This window comes from Apodemus sylvaticus, chromosome 1 (assembly GCF_947179515.1).
Source record: "Apodemus sylvaticus chromosome 1, mApoSyl1.1, whole genome shotgun sequence".
Classification (NCBI taxonomy): domain Eukaryota; kingdom Metazoa; phylum Chordata; class Mammalia; order Rodentia; family Muridae; genus Apodemus; species Apodemus sylvaticus.
Window position 1 is genome coordinate 3,301,089 of NC_067472.1, and position 18,636 is coordinate 3,319,724.

The following is an 18,636-nucleotide window of genomic DNA, read 5'->3' on the forward strand; positions in this document are numbered from 1 at the left end:
AATGGTGTCAGGGTGAGGGAGAGAGCTGCTCATGTCACTCTCAGAGGAGATGCCGAGATCCTGCAGGACACCAGCTGTGTTGGAGCCTGCTTCCCAATGTTTGGGCTGCCATGGATAGTACAGGATACATACTTTTAGATTATCACCATTGAGAAGTAGAGGCATCACAATTTAGCATGCTTTAAATAAAATGTTATCGGAAGCCACTAGGAACTTAGTATGTAAGCAAAATTAGGCTATTTGCAATGATACTTCCTAAAAGTTCCCAATTTCCCAAAATGCATAGATGTTACAAGCTTATTTCAAAATAAGATCTGAGAAGCCACATGTGTGATTCCTCTGAAAGTTTGAAAAGTAGCTGTTATGACAAAGACGTCTTAAGTTCAATTGTACTCAGCTCAACCCACATCTATTCCCAGAGTACACATGAAGATATATAAGGTATATCTTCTATATGTTAATGTGTATACATTCAATGTGTTAAAGAAGACATAAAATCTGAGCCTCTCAGGACACCAGTATGTCTAACTAATAAGGCATGACAGTTTTTTTCTCAACTTGACACAAGATAAATAGAATTATCTGGGACAAGGGAACTAGAGCTGCTTCCATCCGATTGTCTGTGGGCATATCTGTGGGTATATCTGTGGGTATATCTGTGGGTATATCTGTGGGCATATCTGTGGGTATGTCTGTGGGTATATCTGTGGGCATATGTGTGGGTATATCTGTGGGCATATGTGTGGGTATATCTGTGGGTATATCTGTGGGTATTTCTGTGGGCATATCTGTGAGTTTCTTAATGACTGAGCTGACAGGGCCAATCTATATATGAGTGGTGCCAGCACTGGGCATTTAGTTGCTCCTCAAAGGTAGGTATATGTTGAGCAAGTCAGTAAGCAGCACTCCTCCATGGTCTTAGCTTCGGTTTCTGCTTCCAGGTTCCCACCTTGGTTTCCCTCAGTGATGGACCATAATGTGGAAGCACAAGGCCCATCAACGCTTTCTTTCTTTCCCACTGCTTCTGGTCATGGCGTGCATCATCATAGCCATAGGAAGCAGACGGAGGACATAGGTCAATGCAGTCAGTTCTAACATCTTTGTGTCTCAGATCTGCCATATTTCTTCCTGTATTGCTAAATGAACTGTTATTGAGAACGGTAGGGACTAAGAATCTATTCTGGTTTCTGCATCCCCAGTGCCTGGTTATGAGGAAAGACATAATAAAGAGTAGTTAATAAATGAATTGGACTGGATATTCCTGGTTGTCGACTTGACTATATCTGGAATGAACTACAATCCAGAATTGGAAGTCTCACCTGTGATCCTAATCTGGAGGCTGGGAGATACAAGTTTCTGACCTGGATCCTGGCATCGAGATCTTGAGGCATAGTCGCTATGAATCCCAGAAGATTAAGATAGGGAGATCTCTGAATTCAAGGTCACCTGAGATTAAAAGCGTGGTGGCACATCTCCAGACACCTGCTCATCTCCATACATAAGGGCACTGGAAGAAGGAAGATTCACTCTCTCCCCCTTGCCTGCTTGCCTCGTGGGACGGACCAACTGCTAGATCCTTGGACTTCCATCCACAGCTGCTGCTGCCCATTTTTGGGGAGTTGGACTATAGACTGTAAGTCATCAACAAATTCCCTTACTATACTGAGACTACCCATACATTCTGTGTCTCTGGAGACCTCAGACTAATATAGTGAATAAATAACTGGCTAACTTAAATTCTCTTTCCATCATCATACTTTTAGCAACAGACAGTTGTCTACACTGTCAACCTTCTACCTACCAGCTAGCTATCAAGAGGATCTGACATTATTGTTCTAAAATCTTTCATTAGGTTGATTATTTTTTCAGCCTGTCAATACACAATGCTATGTAACTCAGCCTGCTTTTCCCAGTTCTGACATTAGTTTGAAAACTATTACAAGACAACATAATGTTCCATTCACCAGACTGTCTTGTGACTTCAGTATTGTACAGAAATCCCTTTGTCACCTTAATGTTCCACTTTAGTTCTCCTCCTGGATTATTCAGTGACTGTTTTCTGAGCTAAAGAGTAAGAGTTCTGTCACACAGGAAAGTCCCTGTCGATTAGTGAAGTCACAGAGCAGAGAGTCAAGTGCAGAGACTTGGAAAGTGGCAAGAGTGTTTGTTAGTCTCCTCTCCTCACTGTGAGAAAACAACCCGATGAGCTGCCTACATGAGGAAGAGACTTTGCCTCTCACTCTTGGAGTCCAGACCATGGCTGCTGCATGGGCACAGGGTGGAGAGCACACAGGGAACAAGGCTGTGCGCCCCAGGGATAAAGAGAAAAGAAAGCCCAGCATGAGGAAACTCAAAGCCTTTGATCCGTCTGTAGTTCATTCTTGAGAGGGTTAGTGACACAGGTGAAATTTAATTCCTTTGCAGATTATAAGGTTTATAAAGAAACATTTATTGTGTAATTGTTCAGTTTCCAACATGTGGTCATTATAAAATTAAAGATCCCAGCAGAGTGTAGATATGTGGATTATCTCTCCGCTCGTGGTAGCCGTGCTGGATTATGTAGACTGGACAACATCGCCATGCTTTCTTTATAACTATGACCCTACAGCATGGCGTAAGGCCAGGCGCTGTGATGCCTACAGCTTTAGCGTTTACTCAAGATTCATTCAGCTATGTAACTAACTGTAGTACTTCCATATATGCCTTCCAATGTTTGTTTTATTCTCCAAAAATGATACAGTTAGGATTTTGGTGGGATTTCGTTGAATGTGTAAATCTCATTGTATGATGTGGACATGTTTAGTAACAGTGATTTTTCCATGGACAGAGTGGGTTTTCCCATGTTTATGTCTCTTGGTTTTCACTGCTGTTTTCTGACTTTCACCATGCACGTCTTTTGTTTCCTTAGTTAAACATAACCCTGGGTATTGCTGGCAGTTAGGAGGAATGTAGTTTTTGGTCTTATTTGGTTTTCAATAATTCAGCATTAGTACAAAGAAGACTTACTTCCTAAGTACTAATCTTTGAAAACAAACACTGAAGGCCCTCAGGAGGTGAGACAGTCATCGTGTCACAGGGCTCTCAGAGTATACTAGGAGTCACCAGACTCTCCACCACACTCCTAGAAAGTGTGGCTGGAAACACTAGCTTTGAAGAAGCATTAATACTTTGAGCACTGAACATATGTGAAGTCAACTTTAGTAAGAGAAGAAGGGCCCAGATTTTGTATTTTCATTTCCTTGCTACTTTTATTATTTTGCTTGTTAAAGTAGTATATACATGATTATGGAAAGACATATATATATATATATATAATTCAAGTAATATACCACCTTATAAATTAGCCAATGTATTTTTTTAGGGTTGGTCATTAGCACCATTAAAGTGAATTCTAGTTTTCCACTGCTATAATAAGTGTAAGAATGTTTGGCTAAAACAATTATAATTAAACATGCAAAGAAAGGCCGCCAGTCTAGAGAAATGCCAAGGATACATTAGTGTTGGGAACCAGAGAGCTTGGCTCAACACCCCCAGCTGAGCTTTTTGCACAGGTTTCTTGAGAGCAAAACATCCCGTGGCTTATTCCTGCCTTCCTGCCTGGTGTGGTACGGACTTTCCAGGTGCCTGACCTATGACTATAATTGTTTTTTCCTGTTCCTTCCCTGGCCTCTAGTATATATATTGCTGATCTCTCAGTAAAGCTTTGGCATTCTCCTTGCAGAATGACCCATGTCTGTGTTTTTTGTTAATCCCCCAGGCCTACGCCCGATACTCGGTACCGTGGCAGCAAGGGTGCTGTCACATTAGGATCCATGTAATGTGACTGGACTGTCAGCCACCCATTGCACGCCAGTCAAAACATGGATAGGGAGGGCGGGAGAGATGGCTCAGCTGCTCTTCTGGAGAATTCGGGTTCAATTCCCAGCACCTACCTGGTGACTCATGATCCTCTGTAACTCTAGTTCCAGGGGGATCCAATACCTTTTCTGGGCTCCCTAGTCACCAAGCAGTTATTCAAACAGGCCAAGCACCCGTAGATATACAATAAATTAATTTTTGACATAGTCATCATTTCAACGTATCAGCTGTGAACTGTTTATTACAAAATATAATACATTTTATATATTGTATACATTTATATATTAATAATAGTTGCATTTATACTGTGACACCAACTCTAAAAAAGAGAGGAAGATGAGAAAGAGAGAGAGAGGAAAGGTAGAGAGAGAGAGAGAGAGAGAGAGAGAGCAAGAAAGACCAAGTTATTAAAGATCCTAGGTGCTTTCCGGTGGCTTCTGACATTTACTTAGAGAATCATGTACTGAGTTACTTGTGAGCAGCACAAGGGCAGCCGTGCTTCCTGTGTGGAGTCACGCGCTTCCTGATCAGAGACACGCGGGTAAGCAGAGCAGCACTGCATGCTCAGCTGTGGCCGGCCACCCGAACCCAACACAGATTCACCAGAGCTTTTCAGCTGAGCCATCTCACTCGTGATAACTACTTTGGCCCAGGATCTGACCACATCGTACAACTTGGTATGCCGCCATCCTGGCCTTGCCATCCTCAGCTGGTGCCTGAGGTGCTACAGAAGTCTCCTGAGAACTTGAGTTGCCTCTGCCCTCACCCCAACACGCAGGGCTGAGCTGCTCTGCACCTCAGGTTTCTAATAGCCCAAGGCCATTTCCTCACCAGAGGCTTCTGACAGCTGCAAAGGAGCGCCCTTCAGCTGGTAACTCCTGAAGACACAGTCCATCAACTCTCACCTAAGCATCGCCTGTGACACCTGGCTTTTCAGGCTGTTTCCCAGCGGCAGCGTGTTAACTCAGGCTGCCCACAGCATGATTACTGGCTGCTCTCCATCATCATCCTCCTTTCCTTCTCACTGATTATTTAGTCTGAGAGGAGCAACAGTTTCGGTGTTTGCTAACCAGGAGCCTCACAAAGTCAGCCCTCTTCAAATTACTCAGCGCATGAGGCAGAGATCGCCTAAAATACCCGGCACACCTCATTTTCCACCTCGCTCACGCTGGCTCTGCTTGGTCCTTGCAGTGTCGACACCTTTAAATGGCGTACAGGACGCACGGTCCTCTGCCTCCTCTGCATTCCTCGGGCTGCTTAGGATTGCTGGGCATGCTGCCTGAGGGCTCCTCTAGCTCTTCTCTTGACCTGTAAGAGTCCTCTCCAGCTTGTTCTCACCAGAACAGTTACCTCCTCCAAGCTCTGCTCATCTTTCTCTTCCTCAGTTAGCGGGTTCCCACTGAAACCGGCTAACACAGGGCATCCTCCACCCTGCAGAGGTGCCAAACCCGAACACTGCTTTAACCTGCTTCAACCTGCTTCATCCTGCTTCTCCCCTTTGCACTATGCATGCCACCCATTGCCTCATCAAAAGAAGCACGGGCTCCAAAAGGGACAGGTTCTTTATTGAATCCCAATGTTCCTCAGGTGCTCAGACAGTGCCTGGCAGAGAAGACGCACACCATAACAATCTACTGTATGATCACTGTAACATTTCTTGTTTTCTAAAGGACGTCAAAGGAAGAAGTCAGCGTGGAGCTGCTGAGACTCAAGTCAGACGTTTACTTTAACAGGGAAAGGCAAACAACCAACTCAAGTTATAAGATATTGACTGCACAGAGACCTTCCAAACTGAATTTATTTTAAACATTCTAAGGTGCCATTTAACTGACATCGTTGGACATATACAGTCCTAAGAACGTTTTAAATATCAGGAGTCACACTTACTTGCCAATGTGTGGTAGAAAAATAACAAATATATCCCACATATCAAATAGCTACCACAAAATAATCTGTTATCTGTGAAATCAGCCCACAGATTGTGTTGATAGGTAAATTCAGAGTCTAGAAACATTTATTAGATTTGAATGGTAGGCATTCATTTTCTAGATAATATAAGCCTAAGATTCAAATTTACTAATCATTAATTTGGAGTAGTTATTTATAGACTGCATTTTGTCTTTTGATCAAAAGGTTTTTGAACTACTAAAGTCCATTAAAGATTCAGCATTCAAGTAACAAAATGTGTGAACTCATTTACTTCACAGAAATGGAGACTGGTGAACAGGAGTGCAGCAGCTCACAGGTGTGAGCAGCAGTACACACTTATCCACATGTGTGAACAGCAGTGTACACTCACCCACAGTTGTGGACAGCAAGGCACACTACCCACAAGTATTAACAGAGGTGCACAATTATCCGCAGAGAGCCAGTACATATAAGATAACCATCTCCTACCTTACATAACATCCTCTGCTTTACATTTTCCTGACCATACAGGTGTGGATCTCAACAGTGCACATAGGAGTTGACATTTAATTTAAGACAAATCCATTGTTTAACTAACCACATTATGATTAGTCAATAATTTTTGTATAACACTAATAGCCTGCTTACCTGTGGCATCGTGTTAGATTTAAATACTGAACTTTAAGGGGAAACCTATCACAGAAACATTGAAGCTTTGATTTTCAGATTTATATAAAACATTTAATGTGATTGCAGAATGGCCCCAGGTGTCAAAACTAGCTGTGGAGGCAAATCAATAAACCACATCATATTGTTATATATGCTTTTAAAAAATGGGAGGGGGATTTAAAACACTTCCTAGTATTCTGAAATAATGAATAAGCCACAGCTAGGAAGCTTCAAATTAGAAGTAAGCAAACTAGTTGCAGAGCAACAGGAGGTAAAGTATAATTTTAAAATGCTACATCTACCTCTCGTTTTGCAAAGGACACGAAAGGAATAGGTCAGACTCAAGCTGCAACTCAAAGGTTTACTTATAACAGGAAGAACAAACAAACAATTTAAGCTCTAAAAATATCTATGGAATGACAATGTTTCTTAGCAGAAAATAAAACCTGATCCTAAAAATCACACAGAATATTGAGGAAAAGAGGAGGCAATACAATTTTTATAAAGAGCAGAGTTGGAGAACTTGCCTTTTCTGCTTCCAAACATACTACAGAGCTACAATACTCAAGACAGTGTGGCACTGCCATAGAAATAGATGCAGATCAGGAGAATGGGCGAGAAAGAAATTCTCCATTTATGGTCAATGATTTTCCAAAGTAAAACTATGAACGCACAGCGTCTTTTTAAACAGCTTATAAAAACTTCAATGTCCAGCCACTCCTTTCGTGGACTTAGAATAAATTCTTCAATGTCCATTGATTCCAATCTTGGACTTAGCAAACATAAATTCTATTTTACACACTGCTTATGACAACATCATTAAGACTATTCCTAAATATAAAGTCCAAGAGTCTCCCAGTTGAACTTTATTAACTTGTACTCTCAGCAGCCAGAAAGCTCAGGCAGGAGAATTGAGTGTTCCAGCCAGAACTGCACAGCAAATCTGTCTTAGTTGAAAGTACAGTGCCTTTGCACAATATGACTCTGTAACAAAACAGAGCACGGTACTAACAGTTGACAGTGTACATGGATTCCCAGATTGTAAGCAAAATGTGGTAATGAGAAAACCTGTATTTTATGATTTTTGTTTATATAAGCTGTCTCAAATAGAAACACAGTCTCACACACACACACACACACACACACACACTAAAAGGCAGGAAATAAATTAGCAGTTGCCAAGTCTGGAGAGGGAGAGAAGTGTGGGTGAGTGCAGACTGGAGTACTCTAAATTATCTGGAAAAAGACAATGCAATTCAATATTTATACTAAAAACAACAGTATATACTTCAAGTACTGTACATTTTATGAAATACAGTTCAAAATAGGCTTTAAAGATTCCACACTTCTATAATTAGAACTCAACCCCAGATAAAATGGACTTTGCTGAATGGGAGTTAGCATGTAATTATTTTTCCCTTCCTGATCTTGAAGTTGAATTTCTGAAGAGAAATGGCGTAAAAAATATAAGGACATCCAGCTTATTTGGAGGATGGAGCAATAATGCAAGCAAGAGAAGCAAGAACCCCAGTGTTAGCATAACAGAGGATGCAGAATACACGTCTACCAGCATTCCTGAGGAGCATACCTTAACAGGGCAGGCTCTTGTCTACCCCGACTTTAAATAGAGAGATTACATGAACAAGGGGGAAAACTGGTGGGTCTCAGAGACAGTTTCAGTAACTCCTCCAGAGTCTTCAGGAACATGAAGGAAGCGGGCAAAAGAGTGGGTCAACAGGAGGCAGAAAGGAAGCCTGTGCAGGAACAGGCATCATCAGTGCCTTGGTTCTGAGGTCACTGATGCTCTATCTGTATGCGTGGGGCTAGAGAGCTGCAGCAGCTGTCTGGTCCCAGGCCAGCAGAGAGCCAAGATGCTCCTAGAGCTAAGCATAGGCAGGTAGGATTTCTCACAGGCATGCACAGGACAACTGAATGCCCAAGCACTCACTTCCGAGCACCACAGCTGCTGACTGGGCAATGACAGCAACTCACTTGCATCTCTTCTGTTTCGTGGGGAGCCATCAGAAACACAAGCAAAGAGCAATCTGTGTTTGCTGTTACTTAAACTCGCTAAGAGAAGGACATTCATTCGTGACACCTGTAACAAAACTTGCAGTTCAATATTTGGAAGCAGAAAGTGAGTATCATATAAACAATTGGATTGATTTTGCTTGAGATGAACTTTTTACATACTATCAAGGGTTAGAATTAAAGGTGCTGTCATTGGTAAGTACTGAATACAAAGAGAAACACACAGTACTCAGAAGAGAGGAAATGAGTCATTAGGAAGAAATCTCTCTCTCTCTCTCTCACACACACACACACACACACACACTTCCTCACACATATTGGAGTAGCTAAAGCAAGCCTTATGGAACAGAAGCCTCGTGGAACCGTGTTTTTTGCTTTTTTCTTCTTGTTTTCAACGTAAGCATCCATAAAAACACAGTCTTGGAATAGGCTGAAGAACAGACACCAACAACCTGTTTCACAGGGAGTGAAACAAGGGTACAGAGAAATTGCAATCCAAGGATGATGGAAGGCCTACCAGGAAAAGCTCAACTAAGAGCAAGTGTAAATCAATGAAATAAAATTACACATTTTAAATTCTATAAAAATCTAATTTAAAGTTAAGAAAAATAGAAATGTAGCAGAAAGAAACACTTGGGAGGAAAGCCCTGCAGATGGTGATATGCTCAGTACCTGTGCACCTGGCAGGAAAATCATGCTCAGCCAAGGAGCCCCTGACACAGTCCTGTGAGGGGCTGCACAGTCTCCCTCCACTCGCTCCTCCCTGTGAAAACTTTCCTTTGGGAAGCTCTCTTCCAGGCTCTCTCTGCATGGCCGATAGATGTACACTTGCCTTTACATTGAGGTCTCCCAGGACACGAACATGTAACACAGAGGTTTCATCCTGGTTAAGATTTTCTGCTTATTTGTAGTCTCTAGAATAACATTTGAAACGGAGTGCTAAAATGAAATTAGAGCAGTTGCTGTGCATTTCGTCCACACATACTGCCTTTTAAGTCCTCTCCTGGCAATGGAAGAGACACACCCTTCCTAGAGTGCTAAACTTCATGGCAATTTGTGGCCTAGAGCAGGGAAGAAGTCAAGTATACAGAAGCAGAACGTGTGCCCCCCAACTTTACACATGCACATACACACACACTCTCACACACATCATACACACACATATCACACACATAGAACTCATAGACACCACACACACATATCATACACATACACTCATATACATACATACATCACATACACACACATGCACACTCACACACATACATATTACATACACTCATCACACACATACATATTACATATACTCATCACACACATGCACACACACATGCATATCATATACACAAACTCACACATATGTACACTCACACACATATCATACACACACATCACAGACACAAAAACATGTTTCAGCTCATTTAAAGATTAGTGTTTTCCATTTTATTCATGGAGGTATACTTTAGGTTTTATTTTTAACAATTTAACAAAAATTCTACAGACAAAATCAAATATATTTGTACCTAGATTTTAGGATTAGTCTATTTTTGCATTCCTTACTTTCCTTGGGATGGGGGAATCTAATGATAACACATTATTAATTACAATTAAATCTGAAGGCCTCAGACAGCTTTGGAAGGTCATCCCTCAGTCTGAATTTTTCCTTTGGGAAGCTGCTTTCACACTTTACCTGAGATTCCAGCATTACGCTCAAATGCAGCCGACACTTTCCTTCCACCCGGTTGCTCTGTTGCTGCACATGCAACAAAGTAGCAGGTTCATCACCTTTCGCCACAAAATATCCAGTGTAGTTGACACTCAAGTCTAAAAGCTGAACTCTGTGATTAACCGGCAGCTCATCCCCACAAGCCTTTTGCAGTAAAACTTTAGGAACGAAGATGGACGTGAACTATTAAGTGAGTGGCCACAGGGGCCTCTGGGGACTAAAATGGTGTTCAGATTCTTCCCATCATAACTATACCTCACATTCCTTCTGCTCCTATCTGTCAGGCAAAGGCTGCCGGGTGAGCAGTCTGTCACTCTTGCCTGGGCTAATAGATTCTCCAGTGGCCTTTGTTGCAGCTCGTGCCTTACCGTTAAATCTATGTGCCTTCAAAGTACCATAGCATATGTGACGGACTCTTGTCAGACCCAGATAATCAGACTCTGTATGGCTTCGCAAGCAGATGCAGATTAGAGAGGCAATATAAATATGCAAATCACGCTGGTCTCCTCTGTACCACTGTTCCTACCTCTAATGGCCCTCGCAGAAAGTCTGTCTGTTCAGCTCCTACTTCCAGGGCTACATCAACAGAAGCAAAGGGACGGCTGGCCATCTGCTGTCGTTCTCGAAGCAGTTGCTGGAGGGGGTTAAAAATGATCTGTTTTAAAATAGGCTTAAAAGCACATTAAACGCAACAGTATCAGGTTACAGTTCAGAACAAATGGCATTGAAAATTTAGCAGTCACTTCACAGACACATACATCCAGAAGCTAAAGTCGAAGATTACCTTCTCCCCGGGCCTTGGTTCAACTTCACTGACAAAATGTTTGTTTGGTGTTACAAACAACCTTTCTCCTGCCCTCCATCCATAGGACTAACAAGATGTACTCAAAAGCACTTGGAAAACCTCAGGAGCAAGGAGCTAAATGACACATATGACAGGAGTTATGACCAGGCTCCCACTGAAAATAACCCAGGCATCTGTTTGTCTTAACAGAAAGGAAAATGTTATCAAAGATGTTTAAGAAATGAAAATGAAAGTTTTCAAAATACACGACAAAGGATCAAGGAGCTTATGCCTGCTATGACTAAGTTTTACAAGTTGTAAATGTCCCCTGTCAGCTGCTGTGGAACCAGCAGGAGCTCTGACTAAGTATCCTGAAAACTTTACCCAGAGCCTGTGTCTATCATTTAAAGTGAGAAATGACCACTAAAAGGCAGGGAAGTCTGTGTGAGGATCTCCATGCCATCACTTGGTGTTTGTGCCCTTTCTGGGTCTGCTCAGCTGGGGCCACTAAGCTAGCAGGTCCCAAACAGCTACCAGGCTAATTCATATTCCTGTCTTTCCTTGTAATTATAATATTCATTAAGTCATGATAAGAAAAAAATTGATGACCAGCACCAGATACCACAGATCTTGTCCCTCTCATCCTATACAGCTAATAAAATTATTATTAAATATTAAAGAGGACAGGCACTGCAATTAAACACTCTTTCGAAAAAGAGGAAAATCCCATCAGTGAGGAAGGCAGCATCCTTGAGCACAATGAATGGCTTCATTATTTATGGAGATCTTCAAGATTCTTTGGTATTAGCTGGAAACATTAACTACCAGTCTCTGAATGTAAATGGCGGAGGGCTATGATGCATCATTCATAAAAACCCCTTTGCAGATGAGGAAGGGACACAATAAAGAGAGGCAATCCATTATCTAGCATTTGCACAATAGCGCCTATGACACAGGGCATAAATAGAATTTAAGGCTTTGCTTTTATGCAAGTATCTACCTGAAGATACTATATGGAGTGAAGAAACATTAATGAGCAATAATTTAACTTATTAACTTATATTTTAAAGCAATGAATTCATAATAAATAAAGGTATAGGAATCAGAGATCACTCACTCTAATAAAGTTCCACCACTGTGCTATTAAATATGCCTGCTAACAAATAGAACTTGGCTTGTCCCTGTCCCCTTGGAGTGGTTAAGGACTTTTATGCAGCATGTGAACAGTGTCATTTCCAAGCAGGCCACATGAAGGGCAGAAGGTAGTATGTATTTGGATGCTCTTGGTAGAATGTCACAGAAGCAAACTTGCACATACACCCCAACAACATAGCTGTGCAATCTACTCTTCCAACAGTAATACACAAGAAACCTGAGAAAAGGTAAATTCAAGGTTATGTTCAAACAGAATCATCCAGGACTTATAGTGTCTTCCATTTATCTATCTCTCCTTGACTCATAAATGATACCTCCCATGACAGAGATTTTTAACAATGAAAGGTGTTTTCTCACCCACCCTTGGCTGGACTTCAGGGGTCTACAAACTTTAATTGATAAATATTCGTGGCCACAAATTGGGATTGTTTAGATAAGGACTTCAAGACCGAGCGTCCTGAAGTGCAGTGTATCAGGGTGACCCTGACAAACACACAGACACACACACAGGGAAAGAAACTCTCACTGACATGTGTTCAGTTTTGTATATTTTATTTGTAAAGTGTAGAGTCTTTCTTATAACTAAGATTCATTCTGTGGGCTTTTGGTTTGATGGGGCTGAGGGTCTTGCTAAGGGACTAACAGAGGGAGAGGTTCTGGCTGCAGTGCCAGGGAGGAAAAACCGTGTGCTCAGGGCACACTCTGCTTGGGGGCCATGCTGTAAAGGAACCATGAAAATGACACTGGAATTATCTTCCCCACTGACCTGTGCTTCTCAGCATTGCCTTTGCCAATTAGCAGCTGGATGCCTTACTTTCAATTTTTTTCAGGATAAAGAACATGCACAAACTATGCTGAGAACTTAAGTTTTGAAAAAGCTCATCTAAGTACTGACAAGCAGCCCAGCCTCTGACATCGGAAGGTCCTGAATCTTAATGCTGCTCTCCCGTGTTTTTTTTCCTAGATCATTTATTCATTAATTCATTCACCAATTCATTCATTCTCTAATTATTTACATTCCAAGTGTTGCCATCCTGGCACCCCTCTCAAAAAGTTCTTCCCCCATTCCCCTCCCTTTCACCTCTGAGAGCTGATATACCCCCAACCCTGATGCATTAAGTCTCTGCAGGCTTAGACACATCCTCTTCCACTGAGGCCGGACATGCCAAGTCTCTACTACATATATGCCCTGGGCCTCAGACCAGCCTGTATACGCTCTTTGGTTGATGGCTTAGTTTCTGGGGTTCCCAGGTGAGTTGACACTGTTGGTCTTCCTGTGGGGTTGCCATCTCCTTGAGGGTCATCAATCCTTCTCTTAACTCTTCCATAGGGGTTCCTGACCTCTGTCCAATGTTTATCTGTGGGTATCTGCATCTGTCACAGTCATCTCCTTTAGCCAAAAATACATGATACATCCCATAGACACAAAGAAGTTAAACAAGAAGGAAGGCCCAAGTGAGGATGCTTGAATCTCACTTAGAAGGGGCAAGAAAATAGTCATAGGAGGCAGAGGGAGGGAGGGACCTGAGTGGGAGAGGGCAGGGTTAGGGGAAGAGGGAAAGGATCAGTCATGGGGAGAGACAGGAGAGAGTCCCAGAGGGCCAGGAGAATGAATAGCGATGTGCTGCTGCTCCAGGCTAGAGGGTTGAGGGATTCTCTGCGAAGTCCCAGAGACCTGGGATTAGGGAGGCTCCCAGGAGTCAATGCAGATGACCTTAGCTGAAAAGCCTAACAGGTGGGATATGGAACCTGAAAAGACCACCTCCAATAGTCAGACCGGAACCCCCAGTGGAGAGATGGGGAGACCAACCTACTTACAAAACTTTTGACCCAAATTCCTCCCATCGAAAAGAAATGCAGAGACAATAATGGATCAGAGTCTGAAGGAATGGCTGACCAGTGACTCGCCCATTCTGAGACCCTTCCCCAGGCAGGCACCAATCCCTCACACCATTAATGATGCTGTTATGCTTGCATACAGGACCCTGGCATAGCAACCCTCTGATAGGCTCTACCCAGCAGCTCTCTCCAGTCCTAGCTGTTTGGCTCCAACAGTAGGAGGAGTCAGGTCTCACTAATTCTTGATGTTTCTCATCTGTGGGGTTAGGGGATGGGTGCTAACCCTCAACCCCAGCCTCTGTTCACACTCTACTGGACAAGGACCAAGTTGTTTAGCCTTTTAAACAACTTGTGCTTTCTTGGCATACAGTGAGAATAACTATCATCTTCGGGCTGTGAGCTGGGGACAGAAGAGGACAGCCACAGTCAGCCTGCCCGGAGCCTGGCTGGCCCCGAGTGTTTGGAGACCTTTGGAGGGTGAAGTCACTGCTCTGAGCTCGGAAGCACTCATTTCCTGTTTGAAGACAACACACTAATTGCTGCAGCCCATGTTCCCCAGCACTGGTGACACATTTGGCTCTTCTAATCTGCCTTTTACCAAATGTTGCATAATGAGACAGTTGGAAATGTCATTACTGAGCCACACATGGAATAGCTCACTGCCATTTGTGACTAAGAATGAGAAAGCCCAACCAGAAACCCAAGAGAAAATATAAAATGCTTTCTTAAGACATTTCATAAATTATTTTTCATGAATCTGGATTTGTGTGTCAGCTTAGCATTTGCACGTCTATAAGAGTACTCACGGCAGATGTACCTGTTTTATACGTAATCTGCTGCCACCGGATATGCAGCGCAGAAAATAAAAACCACGGAGTAAACCGATCGCATCACAGTAGATGATAATAGTGTCGCTACAATGTTGCTGACAAGAGCATTTAAAAATTAAATAGATGTCTTTGGATCACTGCTTTGTCCAAAGTAACTCTTCTAGTATTGACTATCTGCTACAAAGTACACCATGAATTAAAAATTAATATGAAAACTCAGACCTAAATTTGACAACATTTTACACTGACTCTATCAGCTGTATATTAGAGTAGATAATTCTACTTACTACTACTAGTTCAAATGCTCTGTCATTCCCCCAGATACTATTAGCTGCCTTTCAAATACTGCAAGGTATATGACCATAATAAACTTTAGGATCTCATACTTTACAAAGACACAGCATAAGAAACAAAGTGTAGCTAATTTTGCCCCCAGCTCCTCACAGCTCCTACCTCTTTCTGACAGGTTCAGCCTCCTGAGACACCTTTCCTATCGCATCCAAAAGTCCAGTCTATTCTACTCCAAGTTGGAAATAAATAATTGAATCCCATCTGCCTCCCTCCTTCCCTCTCTTATGTGTTCTGAGGAAGCATTTATACTCTGAAGCCAGGCTGGCCAGGAATTCATTATGTAGCCAAAGCTTAGCCATCACCTGCCTCAACCTCCCAAATATACTGGGATCACAGATGTGGTCAATCACCCCTGGAGCACAGTCACTATGAACTGCTCATTTTATCAGCATGGCACTAATTACACCTCCTTACCTTTATTAGAATCATCTTTAAGGCAAAAAAAAAAAATCTATTTTTAGCTAATTCCCATCCCCCCAAAACACTTATTTAGTATTCAATTTCTTTTGTTAAATACACAATGAATTTGAAAATAATGTAAAATATCTAAATGCCTATGAATGTATGAACATTCCTATGAATGTGTTATTATAATTCATAACATCCTTATGAGTTATAATAAAATGACTGTAATTATGATTAATCACTTATTTTTTCTACATTATTTGTTTACATTCCAAATGATTTCCCCTTACCCGGTTCCCCCCTCCCCATAAGTCCCATAAGCCCTCTTCCCCCTGCCCATTTCCCAATCAACCCCCTCCCACTTCTCTGTCCTGGTAATCCCCTACAATGCTGCATCAAGCCTTTCCAGGACCAGGGCCCTCTCCTTCCTTCTTCTTGGGAATGATTTGATATGTGAATTGTGTTTTGGGTATTCTGAGATTCTGGGCTAATATCCACTTATCAGTGACTGCATTCCATGTGTGTTCTTTTGTGAATGAGTTACCTCACTTAGGATGATATTTTCCAGTTCCAACCATTTGCCTAAGAGTTTCATGAATTCTTAATTGCTAAGTAGTATTCCATTGTGTAAATATACCACATTTTCTGTATCCATTCCTCCATTGAGGGATATCTGGGTTCTTTCCAGCTTCTGGCTATTATAAATAAGGCTGCTATGAACATAGTGGAGCATGTGTCCTTATTGCATGCCGGGGAATCCTCTGGGTATATGCCGAGGAGTGGTATAGCAGGGTTCTTTGGAAGTGTCATGCCCAGTTTTCTGAGGAACCAATGGATGGTTTTAGCTCCTTTGTCAAAGATCAAGTGACCATAGGTGTGTGGGTTCATTTCTGGGTCTTCAATTCTATTCCATTGATCTACCTGACTGTCACTGTACTAATACCATGCAGTTTTTAACACTAGTGCTCTGTAGTACTCCTTTATGTCTGGGATACTGATTCCCCCAGAAGTCCTTTTACTGTTGAGAATAGTTTTAGCTATCCTGGGTTTTTTTGTTATTCCAGATGAATTTGAGAATTGCTATTTCTAACTCTATGAAGAACTGAGTTGGGATTTTGATGGGGATTGCATTGAATCTTGTAGATTTGATGTAGATTGCTTTTGGTAAGATGGCCATTTTTACTATATGATGCCTCCTTTAGCAGTGTGACCTATAGATGAATTGTTTGTTTCAAACGAGTTCTGAAGGCTGAATTTCAAATCCACATAAAGTTTCATCTTGTCCCTCATCTACCTTCCTGCAACAGTCCAAAGAGGATGAGAGTGAGGGTTTTCATAAAGTCATCACGATATATTAATACATCTATGATTTTTTGAGAAAATAAGGAAGGAGTCAAAAAGATTTTATATTGGTCTAGCCTTTGCAAATTCTGATGAACTAAACATCCAAATTCAGTCTAATTCACTAAACACCATCCATGAGATGGTGCTGGATATTAGCCCACGCATCCCTCTGCTTGTGCATCTCCAGTCTAGACCAGAAGCTGGTTGTCTAGACCCTGATGCTAGTGCGCATGGGGCTGTCCCAGAAGATGGCTGTCAGTCAGCCAGTCTGAAATATCCTTTTCTGTGCTTCAACAGTCTTCTAACTATGTGATATGCTTATTATTGATATATCTTTTTGAAAAGAAAAGTGTCTGGCAGTTGCCTAACTCATTAACTTACTAGTAAAACTGTATATAAAACTTTCACTACCATCTAAAAAATAGCCCAATCTTTATTTATTATTTGAATAAAAAACTGCCATCCTTGCTTGGTGATAACCAGGGTATAGAGTTTCCAAGTAGATTCTCAGACACACAGCAGCACAGAGTATCCCTCTTTTGCCACCATAAACTTGCTACGAGATGTAGGGAAGACAAGAATAAGGAATGTTTCTTTCTGCATCTATTACCCAAGCATTACAAACTAAAATCATAATAACATATCAGCTAGCATACATGCGCAGACATACACACACACACACACACACACACACACACACACACACACGTTCTGGATCGTTCATGTGTGTGTGAGTTAAGGGGGTCATGGCACAAAGAAAACACATGATAACTCAAGCTTCAAACTTAAGGATGCATGGATCTCCCCGAGAGGGGGAAACAGAATAGATTTTACCAGTGGGCTGGGGTAGATGAAAACTGAAACAGGAAGATCAGATGGGGAGGAGGGATAGGATTGAGGAAGGGAATGCAAGGAGAGACAGCTGGAATGGACGCGCCTTAAAAGGGTGGGATGTAAACCTAGTAAACTATATGGAGGTGATCCCAGTGAGGTCCTCTAATAATGGGGGGTAGGGAGTCACAAATGGCCATCTCTTATCACCAACAAGACCTCCAGTGGCAGGACTGGGTAGCATTAGATTGAGTTGTTGGCCAATGGGGTCCCATGGAAATCCTCACACAACCCAGGCTGGTGCTAAGACAAAGGGTTGCTCTTCACAAACAGAGAGTGGGGACCCACTGCTGAAGACAACACCCACACAACTCACTGAGCATGAAGAAGTCAAGCTGGTGCCTAGATGGAGCCCTCATCCCTATTTTCTAATCTCTTTGGTACAGGAAAGTACTCTGCGAGTTACTGAATGAGATATATGGACACCAACCCAGCCATAAAACCTGTCCAGTATTCATAATATGCTGGGTCAATGGTGGCCCAGAACTTGTGGGAGCAGCAAAGCAATATCTGATTTGACTTAAGGCCCAGTCCACAAGAGGGAATTCCCAACCATCACTGCTTAGGTAATCAAGAAGCAGAGAGTAGATGGCCCAAAGACCTAGGGTAAAACCAAGGACTACTGACCTTAAAAAACAAACAAAAACAATAAAACGGTTCTTGATGATACTCTGCTACACTCATAGATCAGTGCCTTATCCACTCATCATCAGAGAGGGTTCACCTGGGCAACAGATGGGAACAGATGCAGAGATCCACAGCCAGTCATTATGGAGAGAGTGAGAGGGAGGAGGGAAAGGGAGGAGGGAAAGGGAGGAGGGAGAGGGAGGAGGAGAGAGGGAAAG

General features: G+C 42.2%; 1 protein-coding gene across 2 annotated transcripts in view; it reads right to left on the bottom strand.

The window, feature by feature from the left end:
- Atrnl1 (attractin like 1) overlaps positions 1–18,636 on the bottom strand; it is a 531,270-nt gene that overhangs the window by 190,968 nt on the left and 321,666 nt on the right. Inside the window, exon 27 of one of the 2 annotated variants that reach the window (XM_052182678.1) lies at positions 10,719–10,826. The exons of the other annotated variant lie outside the window; for it this stretch is intronic. Coding sequence (XP_052038638.1) covers positions 10,719–10,826 — 108 coding nt within the window. The remainder of the gene's footprint in view (positions 1–10,718; positions 10,827–18,636) is intronic. 2 annotated transcript variants of the gene reach the window in all.